We start from the raw sequence: 17,699 nt of genomic DNA on the forward strand, positions 1-17,699 counted from the left end.
CTCCGCTTTTCAAGCAAAAGTAAAGTAAATTTTTTAGCATTGAGATTACTCACCAATCTCTGATTCCTTTTTTGTTGTTCCTTTTGACCAGTCTTTTGTCAATGCCTCAATTACTTTCTCTTTTATACTGGGTAGGTGATTATAATCATTCACCGACAACGATGATATTTTAGCTGAAATCTTTTTTAGCTCCTGTGCATCTGAGTTTTGTATGCCTACCCCAATTATCAAAACTCCAGATTGTTTGAGAGCAGTAAGTGGCTCATCGATACTATCTTTTGATTTCCCCCCCACCAGGAGAATTAGTATTTGAGGGACTCCTTCATACTTTCTACTGCCCGAATTTGCAGCAAATATATGATCATTAACATACCAAAGAGCAGAACCTGTATTAAGGGGCCTTCCTCCTTTGTGTGTTAGACCCTTAACAGCATTCAATACATCTTCCTTTCTCAGAAATGAATTTAGATGAAAATTCGGAACCGCTATGTTGCTATACTGAATTATTGATATTCTGTTCTCATTTGGTCCAATAGTGAGATTTGCAATAATATTGTACAAAAAATCCCGTAATTCTGGAAATCCTCTTCTAGTATTGTCTGAGCCATCCACAAGAAAAGCAATGTCTTTTTTCAGATCTTTACTTTGAAACTGATATGCTGAGGAGTATAAAAGTATAGGAAAAAAAAAATTATAATTAATTCATAAGTTTGATCAGCTACATTGATATGTACAAAGTCTACAAATTCTCTCACTCTATTCCTTTCACCTACCACTTAATCCTGTTAAACTCACTCACTCATTTATTAACTCTATCATGATCAGGTTTGCATTGGATCTGGAGCCTATTTTTGAGAGGCAAAAATTCACCCTGCACCCTGCCATGCTCACAAATATTTACACAGAATTTTACATCTGAGCATGATTTAGAACACATACTGGCCTTGCAAAAAACCTTAAAAAAAAAAACCTCTAAATAATACAAGCTCCAAACCAAATCTCTTTAAATAATGCATTCTTTTTAAATTGATCTTCTGTTCTTTCTGCCTATGACATCAATGTAGACTTCTTTTGATTTAGTTTTTTTTCATAAGGTTTGTCATCATATTTTGTTAAATATTTAAAAATTTCTGGAATTTAAGGACAGCATATGTGCGTCATATCTTAGAGGAAATTAAAGCATTATTTCCTCAGGGAATTGTGCAAATTATTACTGCAACCTTATGGAGGGTGTGAACTATGTACAAAAAAATCTATGTGCTGTATTTATACAATACATCTTACCCTCAAATGTTGTAAATTCCATTGAACTTCCTTTAACACCAGTGATAGAGGCAACTACTTGATAGATGTTTTCAAGGAAGTTAAAGTCAGGGATTGTGAAGGCATAGGTTGGGGTAGAAGACATTGTTTGCAATTCCAACGCATCAGCATTTCTTGTCCCAAAGGTAACCACTATGACATTACTTTCCCTTAATGCTTGTGAAGCACCTCTGATATCGTCATTTGATCGTCCACCAGAAAATACGTAAAGTATCTGACGTGCTCCCTCAAGATGTCTGCCTCCAGATGATGGAATGAATATATAATCTTTAATAAACTGGAGGGCAGCACCACTGTTCAGTGGCCTCCCTGCTTTGTGTTTAACAGATCGTACTGAATTCTGCACTTCGTTTTTGCTTGAGTATGAGTTGAGATAGAAATTGGCAGTAGCATCCCGACTGTACTGGACGAGGGCAACCCTGTCACCACTTTCTTCTACATTTAGATTTTCAACAATTGTTTGCACACAGGCACGGATTGCCTCAAAGCCATTTTTAGTATCATCAGATCCATCCACAAGAAATACAACATCACTTTTTATAGTGTCTAGAATAAGAGAATGACAAATTACACAATATGAATAATTACAGTATAATGTACAAAAGAAGGTAAATGAAAAAATAGAACATTATCTCTTACCTAAAGCAGATGAAATGCTGGGTGCCACTTGTGTGTTTAAAACCTCTTTTATTAAAGACAAAACTTCCTCTTTAATTGTGAAAAGGCTATCAAAGTTAACAATAAAAAAATGATTTGGTTGGTAAGATATTGTTTGTAGTTCAAGAGTATCTGCATTTGGTGAACCTATACTTAATGGAAAGACTCCAATTTCTTTTAGGGCTTCAACTGGACCTCTAATATCATCTCTAGACCTTCCAGCACTCAGCATAAGCAAAATCTGTGGAACACCCTCTAAACGTCTGCTCCCTGAAAGGGCTGAAAAGACGTTATCCTTTACATATTGCAAAGCTGCCCCAGTATAACGTAGTTCTCCACCTTTGTGGTGCAGGTGTTTTATACTGTCAAAAACTTCATCTTGTGTTGAGGAATGTGTATTCAAAAAGAAATCAACTGTTGCTTTGTCACTGTATTGCACCACAGAAATGCGATCTTTGTCTTGGCCCAAGCTTAACCTTTCTGCCAAAAGCAGAATAAATTGTTTAATATGTGAGAAACTTTCCTTAGTGCTGTCAGAGCCATCGATTAAAAAAACAATATCTTTTTTTTTCCCATTTGCTGTAGAAGACAAAAAAATAAAGTCAATCCACACGAAACAATTGATTGAGAATTAAAAATTAAATCACACAATTATGCTTTCTATTATTTTCTATTTAGTGTGTGATAGTGAGGCTCATAGATATTCAGGGAAAATTCAGACCGTGAATGCATTACCCAAATTTCCTAAACCATTTTCCTATTAGTTAGTTGTTTTATTAATTTGAATAGCTTCTCTGATTGAAATGAAGTGTGCTGTAGTGCTAATAGAATGGGGAAATGGCAAAAGGCTTGGATTGTCTGAATAATCTAATATGTAATGTAATACTGAATTAAGTAATATAACAACCAATGGTTTTAAATGTTGAGTGGCTTAATACATGATTGTTTTAGTGCTGCTGCTGGACCACATCATCTTGAGATCTTCCACCAGGTGCCAGAAAAAAAAAATCTATAAAACATATGTCTAGTCATATATGACATACTAAAAATGTTCAGCTACAGTGTTAGAGTTGGTTTAGCAGGATTTGGGAGTTTAGCCATTTGCTTCAAGATTGAGTCATTTAGAAATGGGGCTGGAAATGGGCCAGGGTTAGTGTGATGCACTGAACATTAAACACTACTCTCTATTTAATCCCTCACTGTATTTTTAGCCATTGACTGAAACAGACACATTATTAAATCAATTTTAGTGTGGTTTGACACATTTAAGTTAGACAATGTTAATGTAAATCATCTTGAATGTAGGTAAAAAATTTGTGAAAAGTTTCACATTTTTTTCTAATGGAAAATAAACATTGATTAGGAATTTCTACACTGTAGAAATAAATTACCAAAAACAAACAGATAGCAAAGAAATGTAAGCGGATTATATGCTCCATCTTTGAAACATTTTTGTAAACCCAGGCGGAATAAAAAAGAGTTTTGAAATCCCCAGAAAGCTGTTCATTTTATGACCTTCCACTAGTCAATGGCAGAATTATATTACAGAAAAAGTAATTTTAAGATTTTGTTCTAATTAACAAGTCCTGAAAATGTTATTTCCATGTAGATAAGGTAAATAAGGTAGATCAGTTTACCCCAAATGCATTTAACTTATTTGAATCTGCATTCTCAAATGTAACACAGAAGGACAGGCTAAAGGGTATGAAACATCAGAAAGACAATCCAAATTCAATGCAAATCCAAAACAATGTTAAAATAAAACAGACACGGATCAGGCAGTCAACAAACCCAAGCGCAGTATAAATATGAACCAAACTAAAAAAAAAAAAAAAAAACATAAAATAAAAATCTGAATTAAACTCTGGCCCAGCTGCAGTGTAGGACAGGACCAATGTTTGCACAACTCCCATTCTTGTGTTAAAGTGCTCATAGTGATTACAACATAATTTTGTTTTGATATTCACTGAGATGATATAAAAGTGAAATTGTAAAATCAAGTTTTCTTACCTGTTTTAAGAATTTTAACCAGTTCTGTCCTTGGCAGGCTCACATAGCTATTAAGCTTTTGCCGGACTGTATCAAGCTGGCTGAATTCTTTCACACTGAAGGCAAATGATGGATTATGAGAAATAGCTGCAATCTGTTTGGAATCCGCATTTTTCACCCCAATACCAAAAGGCACAACTCCTTCAGTCTTTAATACACTGGCAGGTTCATTTACACTGTCCCTTGACTTTCCTCCAGTCAAAACAATTAAAAACTGAGGCACATTTTTGTCTGCTCTGCCCCCAGCAGATGTTGATAAAACTGTGTTCTTCATGTAGGTTAATGCAGCTCCTGTATTCAGACTCCTGCCACCAATCGGGCTAAGCTGCGGTATAGCCCTCAAGACTTCTTCTTTTGTTCTGTAGGTGTTTAGGAAGAAATTAGGAGTTGATCTCTCACTGTGCTGGACAACAGCGATTCTTACTTTATCACTAGCAATGTCCAGGGGCTCAATAATCTTAAGTATGAAGTCACGAATGTATGGAAAATCTCTTCTAACAGCATCAGAGCCATCTATCAGAAATGCTACATCTCTTTCACCATGGTCAGCAGTTGCAACATCTGAATAGAGAAAAAAAGAAAGTTAAAATTGCTCCATTTTATATATATATATATATATATACACAGTGAGGAAAATAAGTATTTGAACACCCTGCTATTTTGCAAGTTCTCCCACTTAGAAATCATGGAGGGGTCTGAAATTGTCATCATAGGTGCATGTCCACTGTGAGAGACATAATAAAAATAAAAAATCCAGAAATCACAATGTATGATTTTTTTACCTATTTATTTGTATGATACAGCTGCAAATAAGTATTTGAACACCTGAGAAAGTCAATGTTAATATTTGGTACAGTAGCCTTTGTTTGCAATTACAGAGGTCAAACGTTTCCTGTAGTTTTTCACCAGGTTTGCACACACTGCAGGAGGGATTTTGGCCCACTCCTCCACACAGATCTTCTCTAGATCATTCAGGTTTCTGGCCTGTCGTTGAGAAACACGGAGTTTGAGCTCCCTCCAAAGATTCTCTATTGGGTTTAGGTCTGGAGACTGGCTAGGCCATGCCAGAACCTTGATATGCTTCTTACAGAGCCACTCCTTGGTTATCCTGGCTGTGTGCTTCGGGTCATAGTCATGTTGGAAGACCCAGCCTCGACCCATCTTCAATGCTCTAACTGAGGGAAGGAGGTTGTTCCCCAAAATCTCGCAATACATGGCCCCGGTCATCCTCTCCTTAATACAGTGCAGTCGCCCTGTCCCATGTGCAGAAAAACACCCCCAAAGCATGATGCTACCACCCCCATGCTTTACAGTAGGGATGGTGTTCTTGGGATGGTACTCATCATTCTTCTTCCTCCAAACACGTTTAGTGGAATTATGACCCAAAAGTTCTATTTTGGTCTCATCTGACCACATGACTTTCTCCCATGACTCCTCTGGATCATCCAAATGGTCATTGGCAAACTTAAGACATGCCTGGACATGTGCTGGTTTAAGCAGGGGAACCTTCTGTGCCATGCATGATTTCAAACCATGACGTCTTAGTGTATTACCAACAGTAACCTTGGAAATGGTGGTCCCAGCTCTTTTCAGGTCATTGACCAGCTCCTCCCGTGTAGTTCTGGGCTGATTTCTCACCTTCCTTAGGATCATTGAGACCCCACGAGGTGAGATCTTGCATGGAGCCCCAGTCCGAGGGAGATTGACAGTCATATTTAGCTTCTTCCATTTTCTAATGATTGCTCCAACAGTGGACCTTTTTTCACCAAGCTGCTTGGCAATTTCCCCGTAGCCCTTTCCAGCCTTGTGGAGGTGTACAATTTTGTCTCTGGTGTCTTTGGACAGCTCTTTGGTCTTGGCCATGTTAGTAGTTGGATTCTTACTGATTGTATGGGGTGGACAGGTGTCTTTATGCAGCTAACGACCTCAAACAGGTGCATCTAATTTAGGATAATAAATGTAGTGGCGGTGGACATTTTAAAGGCAGACTAACAGGTCGTGAGGGTCAGAATTCTAGCTGATAGACAGGTGTTCAAATACTTATTTGCAGCTGTATCATACAAATAAATAGTTTAAAAATCATATATTGTGATTTCTGGATTTTTTTTTTTTTTTAATTATGTCTCTCACAGTGGACTCTCATAGTGTCACCTACGATGACAATTTCAGACCCCTCCATGATTTCTAAGTGGGAGAACTTGCAAAATAGCAGGGTGTTCAAATACTTATTTTCCTCACTGTATATATATATATATATATATATATATATATATATATATATATATATATATATATATATATATATATATATAAAAGAAATCTTAATCATCACAAACTAGAACTCACCAGACACTACAGTGGTAAGTGGTGTCATAATAATTTCAGCAACACTTGGCAACTGAGCAAAGTTGTCGTTATAGTATGCCAGACTTTCAACAAAAGCAACTTTCTTTAGTTCACTTTCTTCCACCTGGCCAACTCCAACAGAAAAAGTCAATATTCCAGCTATTGCTACTTGGTCTGCAATGCTGCTGACCTCATCTTGAGATGGACTAGCAGTGATTAGTACCAGAACCTTCTGGATCTCTGGTCCCTTCCGAGAACCAACTGATTCCTTGAAAAGGTTTGTTTGAGCAAAACGAAGGGCTGCCCCAGTATTCACTGCATTTCCTCCTATTAATCTTAACTGAGCAATGTTATCAAGCACTTTTTGTTTGCTGTCATGAGAATTCAAATAGAATTCTATCCTTTGCTGCTCAGCAAACTGCAAAAGGCCAATGCGCACTCTTTCAGGTCTCACATCCAGCTTGTCAACAATACTAGTAATGAACTGTCGTACAGCAGGCAGATTAGCATTTCCAACATTGTTGGATCCATCAACCAAGAAGACAATGTCCCTAATTATTCGCTGGACCTGTATTGTTGTTGTTTCTGTTACTGTGAAGATAAAATGTAATTAGAATTTTATTAGTGGTTATTCGAATAGATTCTGAAAGTAGATTTTACAAATATGGCCTTTTTTTTTTTTACAACAGTTGCTAAATTAGAAAAGAAAAAAACATTATATACAGAATTTTTAAACAAAAGAAGAAAATAATATTTTAAGGTCAATAATATGTAAGGTTAAATTTAATTATTTAAAGTTAATAAAACAGATATAGTAAAATTCAGAAAGTAAAGTCAAAATGGATATGACATAATGTACATTTGTGTGTTCAAATAAGGGAAATTAAGGAACAGACTTGTTTATAAAGAGTTTGCACTGGACAATGATATGCCTAGGTGTCTATCGCACAGCATCAGTGCACCTATTACAAAGCACCTGCACAGATACTATGCATATATTTTCCTTTTTAGCCTAGTTGTAATGTCAGAAAAAAAGAAAAGAGAAGAAAGTAATAAGAAGAGACATCTGGCAAATATGTTGGATATGGTGCAATAACCAAGTGGAAGCAAAGGTGCACTGATCACGACCTGGCATACATTTTTTTATGCAGTTAAAGACAAGTACTAGGGCATGGTGGCCTGAAAAGCTTCACATCAATTGCACTAACCAGTATTTTTCAGTTTACCATAATGAGTAAATGTCAATAAAGTACTTAAAATCAGAACTAAGGTTTTTTTAAGTAAAAAATATATATATATATATTACCAGGGTCAGTTGGTGGAACAACACCTGCAACTGTTGATAGTGCAGACACAACCTCTTTGGGGTTGCGTAGTAACTGACGAAAGTCCTTAAACATGAAGACAAGTTTATTAGCAATTGCTAACTGTTGAAGTTCAGATTCTTCCGCAGCCCGTGAGCCAGCAGCCATGGTCAAGACGCCCATATTTTGCAGGGCCTCAGCTGGTTCCACGACACTGTCTTTGGACTTTTTGCTTGTGATCAGCAACACAAGCTGGGGTACACCTTCTTGAATTCGGCTTCCTTTTTCAGGGATAAGCATGTTGGTTCGTACAAAGTCAAGTGCGGCACCTATGTTTACATCAGGTGATGGTCTAGGTCTGATTCGGGCAAGATCAGAAATTAGGGTCTCTTTCATGTCATGTGCGTTCAGGTCAAATTCAAGTCTTGGTATGTTGGCAAACATAGCCACTCCAATTTGCACCTGATTAGGTCCAACTGGAATTGTGTCAATGAAATTTTTTATGAATTCACGGATGGCATTGATTAATGTGGGGCCCATGGTGCTGTCAATGAGAAATATTATGTCTCTTTCCGAAACAGGGATTTCTGAAATGAAAAATGGCAAAATAACATTAAATATTATCTCAAAATATATTCCCAATGTTACAAATTTGGTTTCCATTTAAATTGGGTAGGTTATTAGAATAACCCTTAAAAAAAATATTTATAATTTTTTATGAGGTTATGTTTCTGTATATAGCATTTGCATGGATATACAGTAACAGACAGTAATATATTTCTTTAGATATTTATAGTGATATTATTATTGTTATTGTTATGAAACATTTACATTTTATTTAGCATTAGAATGAAGCTCTATGCAGATGTAACTAAAGAATTACTACATATGGGGTTTCTCAGTAAAGCACACAGCTGGTTCTAGATTTATGCAAGTAGAATATTGATGTATTATACCAATATTATATTGATTGTTAAGTCCAGCACCACTGTCTAGCAGGTGGCTGTGACTACAATACAATACTAGTAAAACATATTTGTATAGAAGTAGTAAAAAATTATAGATTCAATGCAATATTAAGTACAATATATGGCCAAAGGCAGATGGAGCTGCTAAATCAGCATTTACATATTTGATGGTTGAATATTCTATTCAATGTTGGTTCAATTCTATTTTTCTTTTTTTGGCTAACAGCCAGCAGTCTTCTGAGGTTTTCCAGCAGATTTTGCAACCATGCTATGGGGATTTGCCTTGGCAAACCATTTTTTCATTTACATCGCTTTGTCCAAAGTGGGGTTGTCATGCTGAAACAGTTCATTCCAGTGAAGATACATTCATCCTAAATGAGGCCAATTCATGCATCTCAATCTATTCTTAAGCTCTGGGTTCTCCTTGCAACATGTGTATTTATACTGAGCTCATAATTACACAAAGGTGACAATCAGCATTCAATTAATTTAGTGGTTTCAAGCATAAGTACAGAATATAATAAACTCAAATTAAATATAAATAATGATTATATTATAATTGTTGCAAAAAAAATCCTAAAATATGAATAGTTCATTTCTGACATTATTTGTTCACTTTGGAATCCCCCCTCGAATGATTACATACCTGTGATGTCATTGTGAAACACAATCGTGCGCTGGGCCACCCCATTAATATATGGAAGTAGCTGATCACCCAAACTTGCCCCTGCTCTGACATCAGGGATAAATAAAACAAAGCTTCTGTCACTTGTGAAAGCCTCCATCTGGGCTCTAGCTGAATCACCAATCGCAGCACCAAAAACAAACACGTTGGCCTGCTTTAGCTCTCTCTGAATCTCACTGACATCATCAGTGGACTGCCCAGCACTGATAATTACCACGACTTGGGGCACTCCCTCCTCTGCCCTGCCTCCTGCCTCTGGGCCCAACAGTTTTTCATTCACCAACTCCAAGGCTGCCCCCAGATTAGAATCATATCCACCGGTGAATTTAACATTTTGCACAATATTCTGCATGGCCTCTTTGTTGTAATTGTCACCAAGATTGAACAGTACCACTGGGGCAGCACCATACAGCACCAGGGCTACCCGGACCATGTCCCTGCCCACATCAAGCCCTTCGATCACTCTGAGCACCAACTCAATGATGATATGGAAGTTGGCGGCTTCAATGTTGTCTGATCCATCAATTAAGAGCACAAGGTCTGCTGATTCTTGGGCTTTGAAAGAAGACAATAACACAAAGAAACAAAGAATAATGCTAGATGTGGGGTTAAAAACAGAAGAGAGGAAGAGTAGACAAGGTGCAGGCACATGACTACATGTCTAGATATACAGTATGCTGCATGAGGACTGAATGACTCAATAAAGACACTAATTTATGATAAATTTTGATTTTAATTTTGTGCAATTTGGAATTGTGCGTTTTGATTTAAATATAGATCTTGTTTATTTTTATAGTGTTACAAGCAGAAATAACCTAACAGAGCTGTAGTTGAAAGCAAAACCAATAAAAGAACCTGTTCAGTTACTATAAATCCTATAGATTTCCTTTTATTATTAACAATAAAAATACACCCGAATGTCAATGGCTGAAATACAAAATTTTAAATGAGAATTTTTTGGTGCATCAGTAAAGTACTTGATATATTTTTTATACACATGTGTTTGTGTCGGGTCCCGCAGGAATTCAGGTCTCTAATTTGAGACTTGGTGCGTCAGTAACCTAAGGTTTAGTGATTAAAAATACATTTTCGGTGGAGTTAATTATTATTTTTTATATATCTGAGTAAAAAAAGAATGTTGTGAATAAATGTGTGTTGCTTTGGAGTTTTAAATTTCACCTCTTTTATATTTATTAAAATTTTTAATTAAAGCCACGTGTTAATAAAATAGGTGCCGTTAAAATAAATTTGCCTTAAAGCATTATTAACATGTTAAATTTGACAGCCCTAATTTAAACCAAGGAAATGTTTTGAAAAAAATAAATTTAATTGAATGGAATTTTGAATTTGATGGCTGCAAAAGAAATTTGAAACGGGAGGAACAAAAGGCTGGAAAAGTAAGTGTTACTCAAAACAAACAACTAGAGGAACATTTTGCAACTAATTAGGATAATTAGCAAAAGTTCAGTAACATGATTTGGTATAAAACGTATATCATTGAGAAGCACAGTCTCTCAGATGTAAAGATAAGTGGCGGTTTACCAATCTGCAAAAAACTGTCTACAAATTGTCGAACAATTTCAGAATAATGTTCTTTAATGTCAAATTCTGAAGACTTTGAATATCTTATTATCTAGAGGTACATAATATCAAAAAGATTATGACAAATAATATTGGATGCCTGTGATCTTTAGGCCTCAGATGGCATGCATTAAAACAGGCAAGATTCTGTAATGGAAATCACTGATTGGGTTTATAAACACTTCTAGAAATCATTGCCTATAAAAACAATGAAAACCCTATAAAAACTAGTCACAGTGTCAAGCAGATAGATTAAAGCTCTATTATGCAAAGAAGATGCCATATGTTAACTTCTTTGGGCCAAAGTTTATTTAAAAAAGACCTAGGCAAAGTGGAACACTGTTCTTTGGTCGGAAGAATCGATATGTTAAAATCCTCCATTAAAAATCCATCCTCCACTAAAAAGGAGAAAGACATCTAGCATCCAGAGGGCGTTGCATATTTCAGCAAGACCATGCTAAAATGCATACTGCAACTATTACAAGTAGCATGGCTTCATTGTAGAAGAGTTAAGGTGTTGAACTGGCCTGCCTACATTTTAAACTTCATCAATTGAAAACATTTGTTGCATCATGAAAAAAATAAATAAGTTGTTGAGCAGCTAGAATCCTGTATTCCCAGCAAACTGGACTGATCAGTTCTCAGATGTATACAGACTGATATTATATTTACAGGGGATGCTAGTGGTAAACATGGCCCTGTCCCAAAATTGTGGGATGTGTTGCAGCCATCAAATTCAAAATGACCTTTTTCATTTCCTAAAATTGTACATCTTCTCAGTTTGATATGTTTTTAATGTTATATTGTGAAATCGGGTTGCTCCAAACATCTTGGAGAACTAATCGCAGATCTTCTGTTGAAGAAAGCTGCCTTGAACCCTTCTGTCTCTCAATGTAATCTCAGACATCTTAATGTATCCATGATATACTAAATAGTGTAATTGTAATTTGTAGGCTATTTGATTTTCTTTTGTATTTTATTTTAAGATGTTGGATTAATAATGTTGAATTAATATAATAACAATAAGTGATTTAGAATAAGTGATTTAGATCACATTCAGTGATTTAGATTAGTTTGATTTCTTTTACAGCAGATTATTATTATTATTATTTATTTATTTTATTTATTTTTATTTCATGTTCACATTTTCCGACTTAAAGCAAACTAACAGATTATTGTAAAAAGAGTGTAGTCTATGTAACTGGAAAAAGGGTTTACTTTAGTAACTTAATCATCTTCATTCTGTATTCAGTCACATCATGCAGACTCATGTTACAGAATTTAAACATAACATTACCAGTCATGACACTGTCTTTCATCTTTACAAACCCAGCGATACCAAGACAAATGAACATTGAATGCTGATAACACTTCAATCTTCTTTAAAACTAAGCCTGCATCCAAAAGGTTTTTGTGAGGAGCTAGTAGCAAACTTGACTCCCATAACACAGTGGTTAAATCTTTAAATTCAATACTTTAATTCTAAATTGTTCACAGCCATGATTTTTGAGGTTACCAAGTCTGATTAACTGTGGTGTGACCTACCATTACCAAAATGCCCAGATACATAAAACTATACTGATATTAATTCTATGATGGTAGGAAAAAACTGATCTTTATGTTATGCAGCAACATGAGCAATGAACTAATTATGTCACATTTACACCATAAAATACAATTGCTCTTAATTTGATATTGGTCTAATGTTTGAGGCTGATATTGTAACAGACCAGTGTACAACCCAATAATTTCTTTAAAATCATTTTGTATTTTACTGCTACTTTGTAAAGATGAAAGAAAGTTCATCACTGTATTCATTTGCAGAAGACAATCTTCACAAATATGCTTTTACCAAACACACATACAGAATAAGACATTGAGCTCAGAAGACAAAAGCTGTGGTGGATAGTTAGCCATTACCAGTAGCTTGAGTTTGTAAAGTTATACTGTATTTATCTAAATATAGACTTCTTTATAGAGTCTTATATTTTTTTGTGGTAGAAAGTGAACAGTTAGACTGAGTGAGACAGAAAGACAAGACAGATGACAGGTAGATGGTTGAAACCCATGGTAGATGGTTAAGACCCTAATACTAGATTTTTTATTTGACTGAAATACCATTTCCATAGAAAGTATGACAATATAATGCTAATGTAATAAAGAGAAAGAACACTAAATATGAATAATTAAAACAATAAATAGGATCGTAAATGTTCTACCAATATATAAATGTGTTATTAACTATTACACAAAAGATGAGTTTCATCTTGCAGCAAAAAAGTGACATTAGCAGTGCAGGGAAAAGGCTTGCATGTAATTCAGTATTAATAATTTTCTGTTTTCAAATTCAAAGTCCTCAGGCCTTGTCCAAAATCTGTACCATCCCAATGTCATTTAGTTTCAATTGAATGTACCACCACAATTGATCAAACCTTGGACTGCGTTAGGGTGGACTTACCATCCTGAGCATTAAGGTTTGGGAGAATGCCCAAAAACAGGACTCCCATAAGGGTGTACAGCAGCAACCAGTTTGTCCCCATTGTTCACAAAAACACCAAGAACACACCTGAAAAATAAAAGTCTGTCATTTAGAATTAGAATGTCAATTTTGGAATTACTATTAAGCAGAATTCTCTGGTAATGCTCACACATTTCTGTAATTTTGGGATTTCAATGCAATTTAATTATATTCATATGACCTCAACATAAACTGTATACTGCATTTAGAGTCAAAAAGATTTGATGAAATGTAAACATTGTCTATAAACAGTGTTTTTTTATAAGTTATCTAATGAATCTGCCTTAATATTCATATTAAAAAGGTTCTGACTCCACTTGGTTCTTCAAGTTTAAATGACTATAATGGCATAAACAATAGGCATTTTAAACACTCAAGGAAAAAATTGGAGGGGAGACCTTCCGAGTGCAATATCAGTATATTCTTGAGCTAAGAACAGAATTCCACACTGGAACAATCAACACAAGAGAATTTGCTGGAGACACAAGAACATAAATTCTGGCTGTTTAATGCAACTATCTGAGCAATCAGATGCTAATAAAGTGATCAGCCTTCATTTAAGTAAAAAAAAATACAAATTCAACAAGTTACAAGTGTCATGCCCACTTTGGTTGGGAATGTCAGCTATGAGGTAATGCAAAAGTGGGGCAGTAGGAAGGGTTGTAGATATATTACATCAATTTCCTTAAAACAGGTAAATTTTACCTCTTAATGTCTAAAATCAAGAAGATTGTAAAGTTGTAAACTGACTAACATGTTTTTGTCCCTACCCTCTAATCACACTAATCTCATATTACATCATATCTAATCTAAATTTACATAATATCTAATCTAAATTACACAAATCTCATAAACATTATATTGAGACGACACCAGGTGTGATGCCACCTCAACACTTGCGTGAACAAAAAAACAAATAGTGCTCGATATGGGACTAAACAAGGAGCACCATAGTGACTAGGCAAATTGCTTGGTCCAGCTCTGCGTGGAACATTCTTATGTGTCATCGGTAATTTCACAAGTTTTACAAAGCTAAAAAGCAAGTTCCCTTAAGGAACTTGAGCTGCGTCGAAAACACTTTGGAAACGCCTTGAGTTGTTTATGCTCTGAATCACATAGGCAGTCCTGAAACCCAAAAGCAGCGCATTGCCACCCAGACCCCTCAGATGCTAATTCTCCGTTCCAGAGCTGCCTCTGCAAGACGTTTTGGAGACAAGGTGAGGGAGGCTAGATTGAGATGGTTTTGACATGTGCAGAGGAGGGACATGAGGTATATCAATAGGAGAATGCTGAAGATGGAGCCACCAGGAGGAAGGAAAAGGGGAAGGCCAAGAAGGAGGTTTATAGATGTGGTGAGGAAGAACATGCAGGTAGTTTGGTTAAAAGAGGCAGATGTAGAGGACAGGGGGGTATAGAGATGGATCATCTGCTGTGGTGACCCCTAATTGGAGAAGCCAAAAGAAGAAGAAGATGACTGTATTTTAACGTTTAATTTCTACAGTATTGCCCTGTAATACTTCATAAGACAAATCCAAAAAAATTATTTTGTGAATTGTTGGCCTTTTCAAAAGAATGTTAATTTACTGTATATGTACTTAAAACTTGGTAGAGGCTCATTTTGCTTTTAATACTGCCTTAATCCGGCGTGGCATTGAGGTGATCATTCTCTGGGACTGCTGAGTTGGTATGGAAGCCCAGATTTCTTTGACAGTGGCCTTCAGCTCATTTGCATTTTTTTTGTCTCTTGTTTCTCAATTTCCTCTTGACAATATCCCATAGAGACTCTAGGTCAGGTCTGGTAGGTTTGCTGCCCAGTCAAGCACACCAACATCATGGTCATTTAACCATCTTTGGGTGCTTTTGGCAGCATGGGCAGGTGCCAAATCCTGCTGGAAAATGAAATCAGCATCTCCATAAAGCTGGTCAGCAGATTGAAGCATTAAGTGTTCTAAAACTTCCTGGTAGATGGTTGTGCTGACCTTGATAAAACACACATGACTCCACAAATCACCACTGACTGTTCAAAACTGGACTTCAAGCAACTTGGATTCTGTGCCTCTCCTCTCTTCTTCCAGACTCTGGGACCTTGATTTCCAAATTAAATGCAGATTTTTCTTTTCTTTCATCTGAAAAGACAACTTTGGACCACTGAGCAGCAGTCAAGTCTTTTTTGTCTTTTACCCAGGTAAGACACCTTTAGCATTGTCTCTGGTCAGGAGTGGCTTGACACAAGGAAATTGTCAGTTGTAGACAATGGATAAGTCTGTGTGTGGTGGCTCTTGAAGCATTGACTCCAGCTGCAGTCCACTCTTTGTGAATCTCCGCCAAATTATTGAAATGTCTTCCTACAACGTTATTATCCTTTCATTCAACTTTCCATTAATGTGCTTGGATACAGAACTCTGTGAACAGCCAGCTTCTTTAGCGATGACCTTTTCAGTCTTACCCTCTATGTGCTCCATATACTTCAACGCTCTTCTCTGTTCTGGCACCAAGGTGGTGGAATGAACTTCCCCTAGATGTCCATACAGCAGAGTCCCTGAATATCTTCAAGCGACGATTGAAGACCTACTTCTCTACCTGAAACACTTAAATTAGCACTTTCCAAGTTTGCTCTGTAGAATTAAGGAGTTATATTTATATTGAATTTGTAATCTTGTGTACCAGTGTAGATTTATTCATTACTAGAGACTCAAAGCACTTTTGTACGTCGCTCTGGATAAGGGCGTCTGCTAAATGCCGCAAATGTAAATGTGATTGTAAATCGGCAGGGTGTAAATGATCGTCTTCTGGACAACTGTCAAGTCAGCAGTCTTTTCCCATGATTGTGTAGCCTGAACCAGACTAAGACACCATTTAAAGGCTCAGGAAACCTTTGCAGGTGTTTAAATTTATTAGCTGATTAGTGTGTAATACCGCGAGTCTCCAATATTGACCCTTTTCACAATATTCAAATTTTCGGAGATACTGAATTTTGGGTTTTCATAAGCTCTAAGCCATAATCATCAAAATTAAAAGAAATAAACACTTGAAATATATCAATCTGTGTGTGATGAATTTATATAATATACGAGTTTCACATTTTATATTGAATTACTAAAATAAATCAACTTTTAAATGATATTTAAATTTATTGAGATGCATCTTTATATATGTATATATATATGTATATATATATATATATATATATATATATATATATATATATATATATATATATATATATATATATATACATATATATATATATCAATCATTTAAAATATTGAATCGTGATTATTCCCAATTGTCATGAGCAAATTAAATGCACATTAGTATCTGTTCTAAATGCACCTTAAATTAATGAAAGTTTAAATTAATTAAATTAAATTAAGTTTTTAATACTTAATACTTTAATACTTAAAACATGGGAATGGACAAATATGGATGCTTTATGCAAATGTATGTTTATCTGTAGTGAAACCAGAGTCAGCATAGAGCATGAAGACAAAATATTCTTGTAAATGTTTCAAAATTAATTATGGTGTTTTAAATCACATAAATCATCAGGGCACCAAACAGAACTTTTGCTAAAGAAAGTACTTGGTACAGTACATATAGTTCTACAAATAATTTATTATGTTAAGATCTTTTAAAACTGTTTATAAATTACTTGTTTAGAAGCAGCACCAAGAATTCTGTATCCATCATCAAGTAATAAAAAAAATCATAGGAATTGTCAATGTTGATTCTGGTATTAATTATTCTCTTGTAGCTTTTTCTTTACAGCACAGTAGGTTTTTTTTGTACACTGTAGACACACTGTTTTTATTTACCAGCAGATGGAAATAAAAACACGAATAAATTGACATTGGGTCCTGCCAATAAAAAGAGAGGCCTGCAAACACAAACAAGCACTTCAATATAGATTTTTTTCTCTTCAGCTCAGACCATGAAGCAATTTTATAAACAGGGTTTGGAACACAAGCCACATAAAAAAAATCCAGCTTTAAGTCTATTATTAGGGATCCCTGATTAGCTGTATTAAGCATTAAACTCTATTGAACAATAAATTGGATCCTTTATCATTGCACTACAGGTTTTATCAGTTGATCTGGATTTTTTGCTTAGCTAGGCAGATTTACTTATGTATGTATTTACCTTGTAATATTGTACAATCAAAACGAGAGGATGACAACAATAATTTTAATATAATGTTTAGTATAATGCAACATTTATTTTCAGCCCACAGTCCTTAATCAAGTTTGACACACCCCATAAAAAATGAA

General features: G+C 35.5%; 2 protein-coding genes across 3 annotated transcripts in view; both read right to left on the reverse strand.

Annotated features, from left to right (window-relative positions):
* The window catches only part of LOC310724036 (craniofacial development protein 2-like), a 384,292-nt gene that overhangs the window by 255,340 nt on the left and 111,253 nt on the right, over window positions 1–17,699 (reverse strand). The gene's annotated exons all lie outside the window — the stretch shown is intronic.
* col6a3 (collagen, type VI, alpha 3) overlaps window positions 1–17,699 on the reverse strand; it is a 75,454-nt gene that overhangs the window by 55,255 nt on the left and 2,500 nt on the right. Inside the window, exons 2-9 of one of the 2 annotated variants that reach the window (XM_083537622.1) lie at window positions 13,372–13,479; window positions 9,294–9,887; window positions 7,682–8,266; window positions 6,376–6,966; window positions 3,991–4,590; window positions 1,963–2,559; window positions 1,285–1,869; window positions 54–659 (exon numbers count right to left, since the gene is read on the reverse strand). In XM_083537622.1, coding sequence (XP_083393748.1) covers window positions 54–659; window positions 1,285–1,869; window positions 1,963–2,559; window positions 3,991–4,590; window positions 6,376–6,966; window positions 7,682–8,266; window positions 9,294–9,887; window positions 13,372–13,453 — 4,240 coding nt within the window. In that variant the 5' untranslated portion in view covers window positions 13,454–13,479. The remainder of the gene's footprint in view (window positions 1–53; window positions 660–1,284; window positions 1,870–1,962; window positions 2,560–3,990; window positions 4,591–6,375; window positions 6,967–7,681; window positions 8,267–9,293; window positions 9,888–13,371; window positions 13,480–17,699) is intronic. The other variant, XM_083537624.1, reaches the window with a different exon arrangement.

This window comes from Silurus aristotelis (assembly GCF_946808225.1).
Source record: "Silurus aristotelis genome assembly, chromosome: 3".
Lineage (NCBI taxonomy): Eukaryota > Metazoa > Chordata > Actinopteri > Siluriformes > Siluridae > Silurus > Silurus aristotelis.